The sequence below is a fragment of the Penicillium chermesinum genome (assembly GCF_028974085.1).
Source record: "Penicillium chermesinum strain IBT 19713 chromosome Unknown utg000002l:1.0-5270490.0:1.0-5274688.0, whole genome shotgun sequence".
NCBI classification, from domain to species: domain Eukaryota; kingdom Fungi; phylum Ascomycota; class Eurotiomycetes; order Eurotiales; family Aspergillaceae; genus Penicillium; species Penicillium chermesinum.
This window is the reverse complement of record NW_026695312.1, coordinates 4,474,893-4,489,248: the sequence shown is the minus strand read 5'-3', so window position 1 is coordinate 4,489,248 and position 14,356 is coordinate 4,474,893. Positions and strand designations below refer to the sequence as shown.

The following is a 14,356-nucleotide window of genomic DNA, read 5'->3' as shown; positions in this document are numbered from 1 at the left end:
AAGGTTCCCGTGGACAACGCCAAAGTCCCTTAATCTTCCAACCTTTCAACCTTGCACACCTTCCATCCTTCCGTCTCCTGGCATCTTCTACCATCCTCTCCCGCTCGTCGCCTCCTTCCACAAACCTACACACACTCCAATCATGGCCCCCCGGAAGCCTAGGTGCAACTTCAAGGAGTGCAAGGAGGCTGCCCAGCGAATCGTTGGAGACTGCAGCTTCTGCCGCGGCCATTTCTGCTCCAAGCACCGGATGCTGGAAGCCCACTCCTGCTCCGGGCTGGAGGACTGCAAGAAGGAATCCCACGCCCGCAATGCGGACAAGTTGAACAGCGAGCGGACGGTGGTCGTCAAGGGGGTATGAGCTGCCGAGAGCGGCGGCTCTGGGGGATCCTCGATCGACGTTCAGACAGGGATCCCACTTTGATTCCTGTTATTTCAATTCAGCCGGTTGAATCTTTAGCGTGGTGTTGACTTCATTATCTGTTTCCTCTTGCCACGGGGTCTTTGCGATGGCTTTTGTCGTGGCTACGGCCTGACTGGCCGTGTGGCCGTGTGGACTTCTTGTTTGATTTTCGGTCCGCTTTTATATTTCCCCCTTTTTCTATTCCTATGGGGGATGGGGTTTCATCGACATGGCGTTCTTCTCTCTTATTTTTTTTCTCCCATCCATTATTTCTGGTTTCGCCGACTCGGGCTGCTAGGGGGGGGCTTTTTTATCTGGTTTTGCATTTATCATCGCGTCGTTTTAATCTTGTCTGGGATTTGATAATCCCCGGTCCGCTTCATAGAGATCAAATGCCATGGACTTCCATGGCCTTTTCGACCACGCTAGCCGATCGATTGGAATTAAACGGATATGCCAGAATGGGCTTCATCTTGGTATTGTACATGGGTAGGAAGTAAAGAATATGAGGTACAGGATATGGTTGGAGGATAAGACGTAAGGATTAAGGCAATGCGAGAGGTGTGCGAAAGAAGGGGCGCGAATGGGGGATATGGTAGGCCCGGTCGGTATGGATGCTTTAACCCGGTCCAATCTTTGGCCTGGAGGGAAAGATGTTAGCGGCGATGGCCTCGGGCAGGAAAATCGCAGGCTACCTACATATCGTGATGCTCGCTGAGTCGGCTGAGATACTTGTTCAGCTCCTCCACACGCTGCTTGTGGGTTTTGAAGCCCTCGCGCTTCACCCGCTCGTGTAACTAGAGCATCTGGGTTTAGCAAAAGGTTGATAGATCCAATAGAGCAGGAAAGAAACGCAGTAACCCAGGAAAAACGGAAAATACAACACACGACACATCAAGGGACCGGGAGCGCGCTAGACGTGATAACATACCCGCTTCTTACGCATTTCGTCGAAATGCTGTTCGGCCGCCGTCTTCTTATAGCCCGAAGCACTCTGGCCAGTCTCGTCAGTCGGCTGCTCGGTGGACGCGCCAGCTTCGCTGGACGCGTTGGCTTCGGTGGCGTCGTGGGCCTCTGCCTCGCCCTCGGTCTTGGCCTTCTCTTTCTTGGCCTTCTTCTTCTTTTTCTTGTCAACACGGGCGTCGGCGGCCTTGTCGCCCTTGAATTTGAGCTTCCCGCCCATTGAGAAGTACTCGTCCGGCATGGTGGGTGCGGAGAGCAAATGAGGGTGGGGGGAGAGTTGAAGACGGTGCGGAGTAGAACGAGGGGAGTGTTTCGGGTACATTTAAATGTCAATCATGGATTCTGGTGTTTCTATTGGTCGGATTACGCCTATGCCCGCCCCGTTTTCAAGACCGGCAGTAAATTATTATGCTTGGAAGACACCGACAGCTTCTATAGTACCCTGTTCCTTAATGTTCTGCTTATATTACCTTACCGTACTTGGATTTAAGAGAACAAACAGTGTATAAATATCCTATTGAATGATGATGCTACCGTGCTATGGGGCTCTGCCTTCCCGTAGTTTCGGGACGCAGGGTAGCTGCGTTGGTATGCCCCGTCTGATTTTTGGGGACCCCGTTTGCATGGCTTTTGCTCCCGAGACAAGGAGAATTCATGGTCTTGATGTTTTGGGCCGGGGAGGGAGGCGATTGGGCCGTCAATCACCTTCTGCGAGATGCGGTGGCGGCTGGTAAATGGTTCTACTCGAGACACGTGCAGGTGAGGTGACAATGGGAGTGAAAAGTTTTCCATGCGGACCAAATATGAGCGTAACATAGGTACATTGCTTGTTCTGCTTTTTTTGTTTTTTGTTTTTTTTTTTCTTTTGCTTTTTTCCCTTCTTCTTTTTTCTATTTCTTTCTTTTCTTTTGGTCGCCTAATTTTGCAACCATAGCTGGTCATGGGGACACTACAATCGGGACTCTGGAAAATGAGATTCAGGGTTCTGATACAGACTTTGGTCTCGTATTACGGTCATCCTTTCTAGCGCAGATGAATCATTCAATAGCTTCGTTATATTATACGTTACGCAGAGTCGCCTTTTTGCGATTTTTTCCATGCTGGCTTGCCACTTAATCGAACGGGATTGGGCGTAGCCCCGACCCACCCATGCGCTTGCGCATCTCTGCACCTGCAGCCACGGTGCTCGGTACTTTGATCCCGCAGCAGTCGCCAAAGTAATCGGTGTGTGCGTGTCCATGGGGGTGATCATGGTCGTGGCCATCCACATCCTCGCTTTCCTCAGAGAGCTCACCCATCCCCTCAGCAGCAGGTAACAGGCTCCCAAACAGGAAATGCTGCATAATGGGTAGCTTGCCTAGAACTTCTTTGACAAACATTTTCTTCATCCCGCTCTCTACCTTGAGCCAGCTCTTCGCCCCCGAAATGTCATCCAGCATCGGGCTGTGCCAGCGCAGACCCTTGACGGTCTTTACACTATCCACCCATCGCACCTGGTCGAGGTACAGGTACTTGTCTCCTTCCTCATCCAGCAGTGCCGTGTTATGAATTCCCAGAGGCGTAATGTAAGGATGGTTCACTAGTTGGCTTGCACCGAACAAGAAAGGAAGGAAGTGATAGTCGTCCAGACCCCAGACACCGTGCGACCCAGCGGGTTCCAAGTAATATGTAGACTGGATTTCCCGCATGAGATGCAGGTACTTGATGTACACGGTGGAGACCATGGCCGGGAAGTCTGCAGCTGGAAGGAGACCCAGCTGGTAAAGTGACAGGAGCCACATCATAAAGTTCAATTCGTGTCCTGATCCATAATCCAACCGGTCCCTTGAACCGAGCGAATGGATCAAATAAGTGGATACCTCGTCGACCGCAGCGGAGTCCGTGACACCCAAAATGTCTCGGTGCCAGGCTGCACTTTGAGTGGCGACGTCGTCGAAGAGCGTTCGGAATGCAGGGTTGCCAAATCGTGACCCACCCTGATCAAGTGCTGGGTGTTTCTCGACGAGGGTATTAAGTTGACCCACCAACTTCGTGACCTTGGGGACGGCATCGGAGGTGGGTTTGTTGCGCAGGTCGACGAGGGAAAGCCCCCGGACAGAGTCGGACAGGCGGAAAATGAATGCTAGCACTAGCTTATAGGTGGGAGAGGAGAGGGATAATTCATGATCCTTCGCAGAGAGGATGCGGCGGGTAGGGCGCGTGTACGTGTGGGCGGACAGGTCTGGCGGCGAAGGGAGAGGAGGGGTGATTGGGGTTGGGTCTTTAGACGAAGCGGTCTGAGATCGCCGGTTGCTTGACCGCAACTCTGAGAGTTTCTTGGACAGGTCTACCTTGGCGGGCTGAGGTGGTAGAGCTGAAGTCATTTTTGGTTGTGGTAGAGGAGAAGAAACTAACTCTTTTCCTTGACCTCTCGAACTTAATGATAGTTAGATGGATGGATTATGTACACACTTGACGCAAACAGACCGCCTTGGCAGAAAAGGACCCACCGCCTGCTAAAATAATCCAGAGATGACGCCATTCGGACTAGCGCGGTGGAGTCCAGGTGATGTTCCCCGGAAAAACAATGATCGACCCGATCTTCGCAATATCACGTTGAACATACCGGCTGCCCACATGATGAGGCTCGAGCATTGACGAATCGTACCGACCGAGAGCAGTTTGTACAGGAAGCGAGATCTGTGCAACCATTCTCAGGTTGTGGAATTAACCATCCTCGTCGGCCCAGGTGGGGAACCATTCAGCACAACAGCATCTTGTCTCTTCTATCCTGGGGCACCTGCGCCGCATAAACGCCCGCCTTGTTCATTAGCCTGGTTGGCCAGGCCCATCAAGTGACCAACAGGGCTCAATCACGCCATTATGAACATACCTGAGCCATCGTCGTCGACTCCGACAGGTGCCCTGAACCACAGCGAAGCCAGTCGCGCGGCTTCTTCGTCCTCCACGTCGCCTACCCGTGCAGAGTCAGGCCTGTCATCGTCGATAAGCAACAGCAGGTCCCACTCGAGCTTTTCGTCCCGTCAATCTCGAACTCAGCAGCCGTCCCATCCGCCAAATGAGGTTCCCCCATCAACCGGGGTATCAGGTCAGCGCGAAATTACCAAGGCACAGAGCAAAGCACATCTTCAGCGGCCCCTGGCCAGCCCAAAGATACCCAGGAAGAGCCGTTCCAAACAAATGGGGCGGAGACTGAGCCTAGAGCTGAAACACCAGGCCGTAAAAGGTCGAAGTTCGGCAAATTCATCGATCGTTTCGGCGCCCTGGAGCTAGAGAATAAGGGCAGTGTCGCACGTGACCATCTCGCTCTAGGTAAATATGCTCTCTAGATGAATCTAGAGAGTTCATTACTGACATGTTCTCAGAACGAACCTTTCTAGCATGGATGCGTACATCCCTTGCTTTCGCTTCCATCGGCATAGCCGTTACCCAACTCTTCCGCCTGAACACCGCCACAGCATCCACACATGCCAACTCGAGCACTCACGCAGCTGACCCTCTTCTCCGCCCACCTTTCTACTCCCCTTCCATGCTCGACACGTTAGCCGCATCATCTGTTGACAATTCTCGGCTCCGTAGTATCGGAAAGCCGCTCGGCTCGACATTCATCGGGGTTTCCATTCTCATTTTGTTCGTTGGCTTCCATCGGTACTTCGAGAGCCAGTACTGGATTGTCCGAGGCAAGTTCCCCGCAAGCAGAGGAAGTGTCGCTCTGACTGCATTTATTGCTGGGTCTCTTATTGTGGCGGCTTTGGTGGTGATACTTGCCGTAGCACCTAGGGCATATGAGACATAGCGTGTCTTTTTCTTTTGATATCCTTTCCGCTTACCCCATTTCGGAAGATGACTTAGGGCTCTGCATTGTTCACTTTTTATTCTTATTTTTCGGGGTTTCTGTTGATTTTTCTCAATCACAACTATGATTGTTTCTATATATGTGACCGAACTAAGATGATTCATATCGCTGGGAAATCTACTAGGATGTCGTTCGGAGCGCATCGAAATGCCAGGTATGTGTCAGGTCATAAGAAGTCGATACGGACTCGTACGGATTTGATGGCTAGGTTCGGAAACCCAATAAAAGCAATCGTTGAAGAGTTTCTTTCTTTTATGTCAAGGACCCAGGCCCACCTGCATCGAACTATTCTAGACACGATATGGAGAAGGTAGTGAGACACGAAACAAGATGGATGGGAAGGATATCGACAAGTTAGACCGCCAGACATAGAAAGTGAGAACGGGAGAAGCGGGACATGGCTTGTGGACGATGCGTAAGAGGGTGAAGCATAAGAAAAAGAAACGTCAGGGCCAAAAGGGATAACCGCGTAAATACAATAGTTTATCGTGGACCGAGTTTTGCCAGGGCGCGGGGTCCCTGTTCCTGCCACTCCTGCTTAGACACCCACATGTCATCCTTATCGGCGATCTGGTATGGACTCTTAGTATCTGAAATGGAGTCTCAACTTATGGCGAGTAACAAACTTACCAGGTTAGCGAGCACAGCGCCACCCAGGAACACCATGTGCCTTCGTCGCGGCGGGTCCTCAATGCGGACCTTGAATTTCTGTAATAAAGAGAAAAATAGTCAGTTGCTAGCCCCGATTGGTCTATAAGCCATCCAGACATACGTTCAAACGCTCTGGGTTTCCGCCCAGAACACGGGTCAACCACAGCTGCTTCAGTTCCTTCTCCAAACGCGAGGGCAAGCCTGGGTACATGCTGCTACCACCGCTGAGCACAATTGCCTTGTATAAGCTGGAGCGAATATCGACGTCGGTGCCTTGGATTGTATTGAAGAGAAGCTCCGCCATGCCGGGTTGGTCTACGTCGACCAAATGAGGCTGGAATAGACACTCGGCCGCCTCAAAGCGCTCGCTGCCGACGCGGATCACACGACCATCGGGAAGTGTGTAGGACTCGACAAGAACGGTGGTATCTTCAGAAAGCTGTCGGTCAAGCTCAAGGTCGTAAGAGACATAGCAGAGCTTCTCCTTGATCTGGCGCACGGTTTCGAAGTCGGCGGTTCGGTTCAGCGCATAACCACGGCGGAGGAGAAGAGCGATGAGATTCCGGGTGACATCGCGGCCTGCAACATCAAGTCGCTTAATATGGTGGTTCAGCACCGTGGACTCGTAGACTGGGATAATGTGGGTGACACCGTCACCCGAGTCTGCAACCACACCACTGCTCAGACCCTGGGCATACAGTGCCAGCACTGCCTGGATCGCCACGTAGACACCTCCGAAATTGTAGCCCTCCAGCATAACTTCGGCCATCTGTTCGCGGTTCTTAAGCGGGTTCATCGGCGGCTCGGTGAGGAGGATCTTGCGGCCGGTAGGGTCGATCTTCAACTTGTCGTAGAAAGTGTAGTTCCATAGATGTTGCATGTCATCCCATTTCTTGACGATACCATTTTCCATCTGATATAGGCCGAGGAGTCCTGCATGTTAACAACCATGTCGCCTTGCTGCCTACCGAGATGGCGGGCGGGGGTTCGAATGGGCGAGGGTACACTCTCGTCGGAGGATGACATACAGGGTAGCTAATCTGAAGCATTGATCGTGCAGCTGCGGCCTCATCTCCGCACATGATATCCTTGACCACAATGTCGCCAGTTTGCTGCTCCTCCGTTCGCAGAATAGGGCGCCCCACTATCGAGGGGAACTGGTGCTCTGGGAAGTTCTGATGGTGCGAGTCGAGTCAGCGAGGCCTGGAAGTATGAGACGAAATCGTGCGACTAACCTGGGCGGCATAGCCGACTTTGAGGAAACCGGTTCCTCCGTCGAGGACTGCAGACTAAGTTAGCTTGGAGGAGCTGGGGATAAACATCCCTGGGGAAGCTTCGCAATTACCAATGGGCATCTCCGCCATGTTGGAGGAAGGAAAGGAAAGAGAATGACAGGAGATTAGGGGTGTGAAGGAAGGATGGGGGGTCAATAGAGGAATTGGAGGTGTAGAGGTGGGGGAGGTTGATGGTGAGTTGAGGTGCATCAACTCGCTCCGCCATCATCGTCGTCCCGTTATTTACGTGACCATACCATACCGGCATTTTCCCCGCATTGGGGCGACGCGGCCACGTCATTACAGACCTGTAACTGCATCAGCCACTCCGCAGTTACGGCCAGCAAGAAGTAGACTGGGCTGGGCCCAATTGCGGGAGATAAGATGATTCGTCTCTGCGCTCAGCTGGTGTGCGAAGTCCTTGATAATCCAAACATGTTCGACAAGATGTCATGGTCTCTGGACATGCTTAGGCATCCATCTACTTGGGTAGGTAAATAGTACCGCGAGCACTTTTACAGCGTAGGACTGCGAGTACTCACGGTCTATGGTAAACAGCCCACTAGCCTGCCGATATACCGACTAGCTGGAGATATTTGTCTCTTCCAAAGCACACTCATAGGCTCGGTACTATCACAAAGTACCTTCAATGTTGGCTTTACTCTGATTGGCCCAATCTGCTGTCAAATCAAATGCCCGAAAGACGACGGAGCAGAGGTCGTCTCACGTAGTTATCAAGGGTGAATACGGATATTCCTGGCAAGCGTCTTCAGCAGCCTCCATCCGATAAGAATCACCAATTAATTCTCTTTGAACGACCAGGGCCCCTTATCGGCCGACACCGATTTCCTCGGGAAAGCTCCCGACAAACCAAGCTCCACCAGGGGGGTTTAAACTCTGCCATCCCAGATCGCTCCATCTTCATTCAAGTAATCCAAAGTCAGGTCCCTAGCAAAGCTCAGATCGGCAAGGGCAGATCCCTTTTCAGACCCTCGCCGGAATACCACATTCGAAAACACCATGACTCAAATCGGCTGGGTGAGTTCAACGAAGTCGCCTTGGAATTTGAGGAAGCTCGGATTAATGCTTCTCTAGTATGGCCTCGGCTCCATGGGTCTCGCCATGGCGAGCAACCTGCAGCGACACCTCGCGTCCAAGAAGGCTCTCAACCTGCTTTATTCAAATCGCACCATGTCCCGCGGAGCCCCGTTGCAGAGCCTGGGTGGCATTCCCGAGACAAGCTTCGAGAAGCTTGTGTCTCGCTGCGGTATCATTTTCACTATGGTGAGCACCCCCTAGCTTATGGCCTCCGCATGGAGCTTTCAAGGGGGACATACAAGCATTGCTAATACATGATTCAGGTTGCAAATGACTCGGTCTTGCAGACTTTACTTTCTTCTGCGGTGAACTCTGGGCACTCGCTCGCTGATAAGGTCTTCGTAGACTGCTCCACTGTTCATCCGGACACGGTGACATCTGCTGTTGCTCAGCTGAAGGCCCCCGGAGCTTCCTTTCTTTCAGCGCCTGTGTTTGGAGGAAACCCCATCGCAGTTGATGGGAAGCTTGTCTTCGCTATCGGTGGCCCGAAGAGTGCCACCGATGTCGTCAAACCATTGATTCAGGATGTCATGGGACGGAAGGTCATTGAGTGTGGTGAGGATGCAGCCAAGGCCTCGTTGCTCAAGATTGCCGGGTGAGCCTCTCGATCACAGCATTGATTTCGAGACAGACTACTGAACTTGTAATAGCAACATTATTACGGTCAATATGATGGAGGCAGTGGGCGAATCTCAGGTTTTCGCTGAGAAGACCGGCTTAGGCACAGGGCCCATGGAAGAGCTGATTGGAGAGGCTTTTGGTGCAGTCGCTGGAGGATATTCGAAACGGTAATATTGCAACCTTGGATGTCTGCGCCGATAAGCCGGTTCTAATACATGGACAGGTTGACTACGGGTGCCTACGCTCCACCCTTGGATTCCCGTCCCGGGTTTGGTGTATCCCTTGCAATTAAAGATGCCAAACACGCCATGACTATGGCAGAAGCAGCGGGCGTCAAGCTCCCCGGTCTCGAGGTAGCTCGAGAGAACATGGAGGCTGCACGAGACTACGCAGGCGAATGTCTGGACAGTAGCTCTATGTATGGCGTATTGCGGCAAAAGGCCGGTCTTGAATTTTGGAATGCGAAGAGCCGACAGGGTTGATCTGTAAGAAGGATATAGGACATTTAGAACTTCGAGTAAGGTAAGGAAATCATCATAGAATGTTGCAGCATTAATAGAGACACCGCTCATTTGCCATTGTTGTGTCCTGGTTTCAACGAACTAAGCAGACTGCTTTTGGGCATTCCCAGCTCCAGAAAATCGTCCACTTCACTGTTCAAAGTGCCCAGGAACTTCTCCTTGCTCCAAGCTGGCTCCCACCCCAAAATATTCTTACGATCACAGATAATTTTCAAGTTACTGCAAGCTGATGTCAGTAGGTACATGATGTCGTGCTCAAGAGGCCACTCACCCAGGGTTCCAAATGCTGTAAGCGAATTTTACCGGAACATCCATTGCCTGGGCCACCATCTCATCTGAGGGCCAGACTTCGGTGGCTGGCGTCGACACCAGACCTCGGGCATATAGAACCTGTGCTAATCCGCCGAGAATATCCCACCAGGAGAGCGTGTATGACTCAATGAAGTAATAGCCATCCCGTCCGGACGGGATGTCCTTTCCATCAAGAATTGCTTCGACAAGCAAAGCATAGAAAGCAGTCACATCGGATATATGAGACAAGGGACGTCCTGAAATGAGGGTCAGTAACTGTGATTCCGTTTTACGTGTTGTCGCGACATACTCGCTCCTCGGCAAATTTGTGCACTTTCTTGAACTCAATACTTGCTCGGACAATAGCTGGCATCTGTGGAGAGAGTTGGTTCCACGCGCCGCTCCCTCGGCCGTGGATAGTAGGAGGGAATACAAGGTACCCCTTCACGCCGGCAGCTTCGCATTGATCAATGACGTACGTGTCCACCTAGACAAAGGAAGCCATTAGAGGGAGATGGGACTGCTTGACATGGGTTCACTTACGTGTCTGACAATGTAGGCATCTTCGGTCTGTTTCTCCATCTCGTACACGGCATCACTGTCCTTGGTCGGACCAAAAGGCCAACCAGTTACTTCGTCGAATGCCGACAAACCGGACGTCTAGCTTCAGTCAGAAGGGAGTGCGCTCGTGCAAGCATGATCACTTACGTGTACATAGTGCGACTCTTTCCCGGTGGCTTGGCGTCGTTTCTCGAGACCGATGATGAGGTTCGATACTGCCTCTTTATCAATGCAGGTTGCAGTGTGAACAATAGTGTCAACTATATCATCAGCTGCGTTAGATCATAATTTGTCTTCACGGATACACTCAAGAGCAGGGCTGTACGAACTGTCCTTCGAGACAACGTATTCGACAACATTCTCTCGAGCGCGAAGATCCATTTGCACTACGCTAGTCCCCAATCTTGCCAAACTCTCGGCTTGCTCCTTCGAACGCACAGCGGCATATATCTCACATGCTTTAAGCAAGTCATAGTCTATTTTCCGGAGATCTGCGACAATAGAGCCCCCGCTATGTGCTAGTTAGTGCTGTAGGTTGGGAAGTATTCAGGTTCCACTTGCATGTAGCCGCCGGCACCAGTAACGAGTATGCGAGGCATTTCTTCTTCGTGTTGATGGAGGGAAGAGAAAAACACTGAAAAAATTTGACGTTTGGCAGCCCTATATAAGCTTCAGGGCTGTTCTGTGCAGATATGGTGATCGGACACAGGCGGTCTTTAGCGGGGATTAGCATCGGTTCCGACAACGATCCACTTTTTATACTTTTGAGGTAATACGCAAGAACCAGATGCTATTCAGCTGATCAAGCAAGGTGAGATCTCAAGTCCTTATCTTCTGAGAGCTATTGGGTGCCTTAAGATGGAGTTTATGATACATTAGCAGTATCGTCAACTACAGAAGTAGTATTGTAGGTTAATCATTAGAAACATCAGGAGACCAATGAAATGGTGCCGTTGATTTTAAACAAGAACCATGTAGAACTTGATAATAAACTATAAACTACACCTATAATTATAACTGGTTCCGTGGAGGCTTAGGAGCCAAGACATCTCAATTAAAGTAAATGCTCAAATCCTTCATAATTATCTCTGTATCGGGGACCCCACGAGCCAAAACCATGCGCAGTATAGAAGACAACGAAGCCAACAGACGAGTTCCTCTTAAAAAATTCTCGGTGAACAACTTTAGCCACCTCACAGTGGCAACGTCCCACTCAGATCTCTATTCTGCCAATCGTGGACAACCCTCACCCTTCCTCCAGACATCTCTCATATAATCGTTTCACAGGTGACAGACTGCGGGGGACGATAGATCCCGCTGCCGTTGGACTCACCTAGAAAAGGAGGCTCTGTCTCAGAACCTGAAAGATATGCCTGAGGATGTCTGGGGAGCTTACGATCTGGAGGAAACTGAACCCATCGAGGTCATCAAGTGCAGGGTCAAAATCCGGAAGCAGTTCGAGGTGGCTTTCACTAAGGAGGGTCACCTGTGCCAAAGATCTGTGACCCGGCTGGACCGTAATGATGAACAAGGACGACCCATCTTCCGTCAACAGGTCATCAATTCTAGTTTCCCAAAGCGAGAAGTCCGGAAGATCGCGAGCCAAAACCCCTTACTCTTTACGGCGTCAGGACGTCTTCGCTCGCGTTCAGACCTAGAATGTAGGCTTTGTAAAGAAAGATGCTGTCGTCATCAGCTTTCTTCACACCACTTGCCAAGTTCGAAAGCGGGCTGGCACTCGAGCCACCTGCCTCTGCGTCAGTCACTACGCTTCCACATCTACTTCATCCACATTCCCAAATCCTGGGGCGGAGAAGATCAATCTCCAAGATTCTTCACGTACGAGATTAAGTCCGAAAAAAAAAAATTCGACAAATTTTTTTCACAAGATGCAAACTTCTATTAAGATAGTTTTGCAAAACATGGAAACACCATAGTCTACAGCCACACCACCCAGAGCCAATTTGAACCGCTAGAAAGACACGAGGAAGAAGAGAAGATGACATAAAGGCGCAAGGATCTTGACCAGGTGTCGAAGACCGAAGATAAAGAAAGATGGTAAGATAATTAGAGGGACGCGTACTGATTTACACAGTCCGATTAGGCGTCGAGCCGTTTCGTTTCGAAAGCCCTTTATCTGGTCTAATGACAGTGGTGTCCACAAGGCCGGGATAACACTCTGCGAACAAGGGCCCTAAAGACCAATTGGACAGGTTGCGCAAATGCCGCTCGAAGACCGGATTGATGAGGAACTCGTCTGAGTCCCCGGCGACGAGCAGGCAGTCTGTATCTTCGTAGGGCCAGTTGACCGATAGCCCGCGGGTAAAGGGGATAAACCAGTTTTCGAACGGGTAGTCCTGGTATGAGGCCACGAGGCGATCCCGCATCCGAGGGAAGGGTAAGTAATCGATCCATGCAGGATGGGGCTGGAGGAGTTGAGTGGCTCGCGGCGTAAGCCAATCCGGCAGCCGGTCGTAGTTCTCTTGGGTCGGGTAGATCTGCCAACGCATGAGGAGGAACATGACATAGAGGATGGCAACCTGGTCTGGCAGCGATGAGATATCGGGGAATGTGCGCAAGATGTCAGTGAACACTTTCGACACAGGGTGGGAGCCGGCGCTCTTCTCGGGATTCAGCAGGGATGACACGCTTGGATATGGCGGACCGACGAGCTTTTGTCGGGGGATTCCTTGCGCGGCTTCACGCTGCCGGTTATGTAAAAAGTCTAGTAGGATGCTGTCGAGGGGGCAGGTGGGCGGGATATTTTTGACTGGAGTTGCATATGCAGGCAGTGGCTGTCCAGGTAACGGCTGTCCGTTTGGGCAGGTTGTCGGGGCGGGGTATAAAGGAGAAGCAGTAGTCGCTTGGGCGGTGCGTGCCTGCTCTAAGCTATTGCGATGAAGCCGGTCAACCTTGGGAACGTTCTGTGAGGGGTCTAGAAGGAAGTTGAAGCCGAGCTTCTCTTCTATGCCAAAATCCAAGCCATGAGCGATGTTCTGGGCAAGTGCCAATCGGACAGAGGATGCCTGGGGACCTCCATTACTGCTATTACGGCGACTAGTCGGCGCAGATGTGGAGCGTGTGGGCGACGGTGTATCAAGGCTTGCAGGCGAGTCGGCGGATGGTTTATCGAAAGACTGGGTGGCAGGTGCAGGCGTAGATGTCTCGGCAGAGGGGAGGGGAGGAGTATCGGTGGGTGGTACGGGCTTCGTTTGAGTGAGATAGGTTGGTAGTTCTGGATATTTGTTAGAACACATCATAAATCTCAGAAATTCCATAATCCCGAGCGTACCAGGAATCTCTGGTCGGGCTAACAATGGCCGTATGATGTCCATTGCTGCTTGTAGTCCCTGACGCAGCTCCTTGTTCTCCGCCCGCACTCGCTCATTCTGCTGCAGCGCAGCTTGAAGGTCGAGGAAAGGTTTCTGTGAGGAGAGAACCCGCACCTGCTGCTCCAGCGCCTCTATATGCCCCTTCGTGCGCTCCCGGATCGCGCGTTGGGCTTGACGATCGTTCGCCCGTTTCTTCGCCAATTGATCCGGGGTGAGATTGGCCACGCCGCGAGCCGACGTGCTATTCAGCTTGCGCTTCCGTCCCACAGTTGCTGAACCAGTGCCATCCTGACAATCCACGGAGTCGGGACCTAGAGAGTTTGCGCGCGATTCGATGGGCGAATTGTTTGGCTTTGCGCCCGGTGTCGACAGTGAGCGACCGCCGGCGCCGGTTTCAAGCGGTGGCGACGCCGCATAATCACTCCCAGGAGTGGGAGTACCGGTGGCCATGGCCTCACGCACGCGAGCGATGGCTCAGATCCATTCAAGGACGGGGAAGGAGGGGTGGGGGAAGTTCTTCAGAAGGGGTATGTTGAGACTGAACGAGTAGCGTTTGGGGCTTGTAGATTGCGCAGCATGGGCTGGCGGTGGGTCAAGCTGAAGGGAACCTTTTAAAAGTTCACACGGGTGCGAAAGTTTGGATATGCAAGGTTGAGCGGTCGACGACCCCGGCTTTTCTCAGCCCATTGCGGAATCAATCTGGGGTATGGGTGCCATTCCAGAGGGTGGAGAAAAGTCTAGGCGAGATTGCGGTCGCAAGTCATGCCATCATCGAGATCTACGAA

General features: G+C 51.8%; 8 protein-coding genes across 8 annotated transcripts; 3 read left to right on the top strand and 5 right to left on the bottom strand.

Moving 5' to 3' along the window:
* Nucleotides 1–142: 142 nt before the first annotated feature.
* On the top strand, nt 143–361 carry N7468_002555 (AN1-type zinc finger protein TMC1; the record flags this gene model as incomplete). Its single annotated transcript, XM_058471852.1, has 1 exon — nt 143–361. The coding sequence occupies one exon, from the start codon at nt 143–145 to the stop codon at nt 359–361; it is 219 nt and encodes a 72-aa protein (XP_058334993.1).
* Nucleotides 362–1,022: 661 nt separating this feature from the next.
* On the bottom strand, nt 1,023–1,607 carry N7468_002554 (DUF1754 domain-containing protein; the record flags this gene model as incomplete). The annotated part of the gene is made up of 3 exons (XM_058471851.1): nt 1,023–1,044; nt 1,103–1,200; nt 1,335–1,607. 3 exons carry the CDS (start codon nt 1,605–1,607, stop codon nt 1,023–1,025), a joined length of 393 nt encoding a protein of 130 aa, XP_058334992.1.
* An 871-nt stretch (nt 1,608–2,478) lies between these two features.
* On the bottom strand, nt 2,479–3,729 carry N7468_002553 (serine/threonine-protein phosphatase 2A activator; the record flags this gene model as incomplete). Its single annotated transcript, XM_058471850.1, has 1 exon — nt 2,479–3,729. The coding sequence occupies one exon, from the start codon at nt 3,727–3,729 to the stop codon at nt 2,479–2,481; it is 1,251 nt and encodes a 416-aa protein (XP_058334991.1).
* Nucleotides 3,730–4,228: 499 nt separating this feature from the next.
* Nucleotides 4,229–5,162, top strand: N7468_002552 (uncharacterized protein; the record flags this gene model as incomplete). The annotated part of the gene is made up of 3 exons (XM_058471849.1): nt 4,229–4,454; nt 4,499–4,678; nt 4,732–5,162. 3 exons carry the CDS (start codon nt 4,229–4,231, stop codon nt 5,160–5,162), a joined length of 837 nt encoding a protein of 278 aa, XP_058334990.1.
* Nucleotides 5,163–5,705: 543 nt separating this feature from the next.
* On the bottom strand, nt 5,706–7,237 carry N7468_002551 (actin-related protein 2; the record flags this gene model as incomplete). The annotated part of the gene is made up of 6 exons (XM_058471848.1): nt 5,706–5,792; nt 5,853–5,930; nt 5,995–6,786; nt 6,842–7,048; nt 7,109–7,155; nt 7,219–7,237. The coding sequence occupies 6 exons, from the start codon at nt 7,235–7,237 to the stop codon at nt 5,706–5,708; spliced, it is 1,230 nt and encodes a 409-aa protein (XP_058334989.1).
* A 930-nt stretch (nt 7,238–8,167) lies between these two features.
* Nucleotides 8,168–9,348, top strand: N7468_002550 (NAD(P)-dependent oxidoreductase; the record flags this gene model as incomplete). Its single annotated transcript, XM_058471847.1, has 5 exons — nt 8,168–8,185; nt 8,243–8,431; nt 8,509–8,840; nt 8,896–9,033; nt 9,090–9,348. 5 exons carry the CDS (start codon nt 8,168–8,170, stop codon nt 9,346–9,348), a joined length of 936 nt encoding a protein of 311 aa, XP_058334988.1.
* An 86-nt stretch (nt 9,349–9,434) lies between these two features.
* Nucleotides 9,435–10,620, bottom strand: N7468_002549 (uncharacterized protein; the record flags this gene model as incomplete). Its single annotated transcript, XM_058471846.1, has 7 exons — nt 9,435–9,606; nt 9,659–9,878; nt 9,926–9,935; nt 9,989–10,165; nt 10,222–10,338; nt 10,387–10,499; nt 10,569–10,620. 7 exons carry the CDS (start codon nt 10,618–10,620, stop codon nt 9,435–9,437), a joined length of 861 nt encoding a protein of 286 aa, XP_058334987.1.
* A 1,706-nt stretch (nt 10,621–12,326) lies between these two features.
* N7468_002548 (bZIP transcription factor) lies at nt 12,327–14,021 on the bottom strand (the record flags this gene model as incomplete). The annotated part of the gene is made up of 1 exon (XM_058471845.1): nt 12,327–14,021. One exon carries the CDS (start codon nt 14,019–14,021, stop codon nt 12,327–12,329), a length of 1,695 nt encoding a protein of 564 aa, XP_058334986.1.
* Nucleotides 14,022–14,356: the final 335 nt, after the last annotated feature.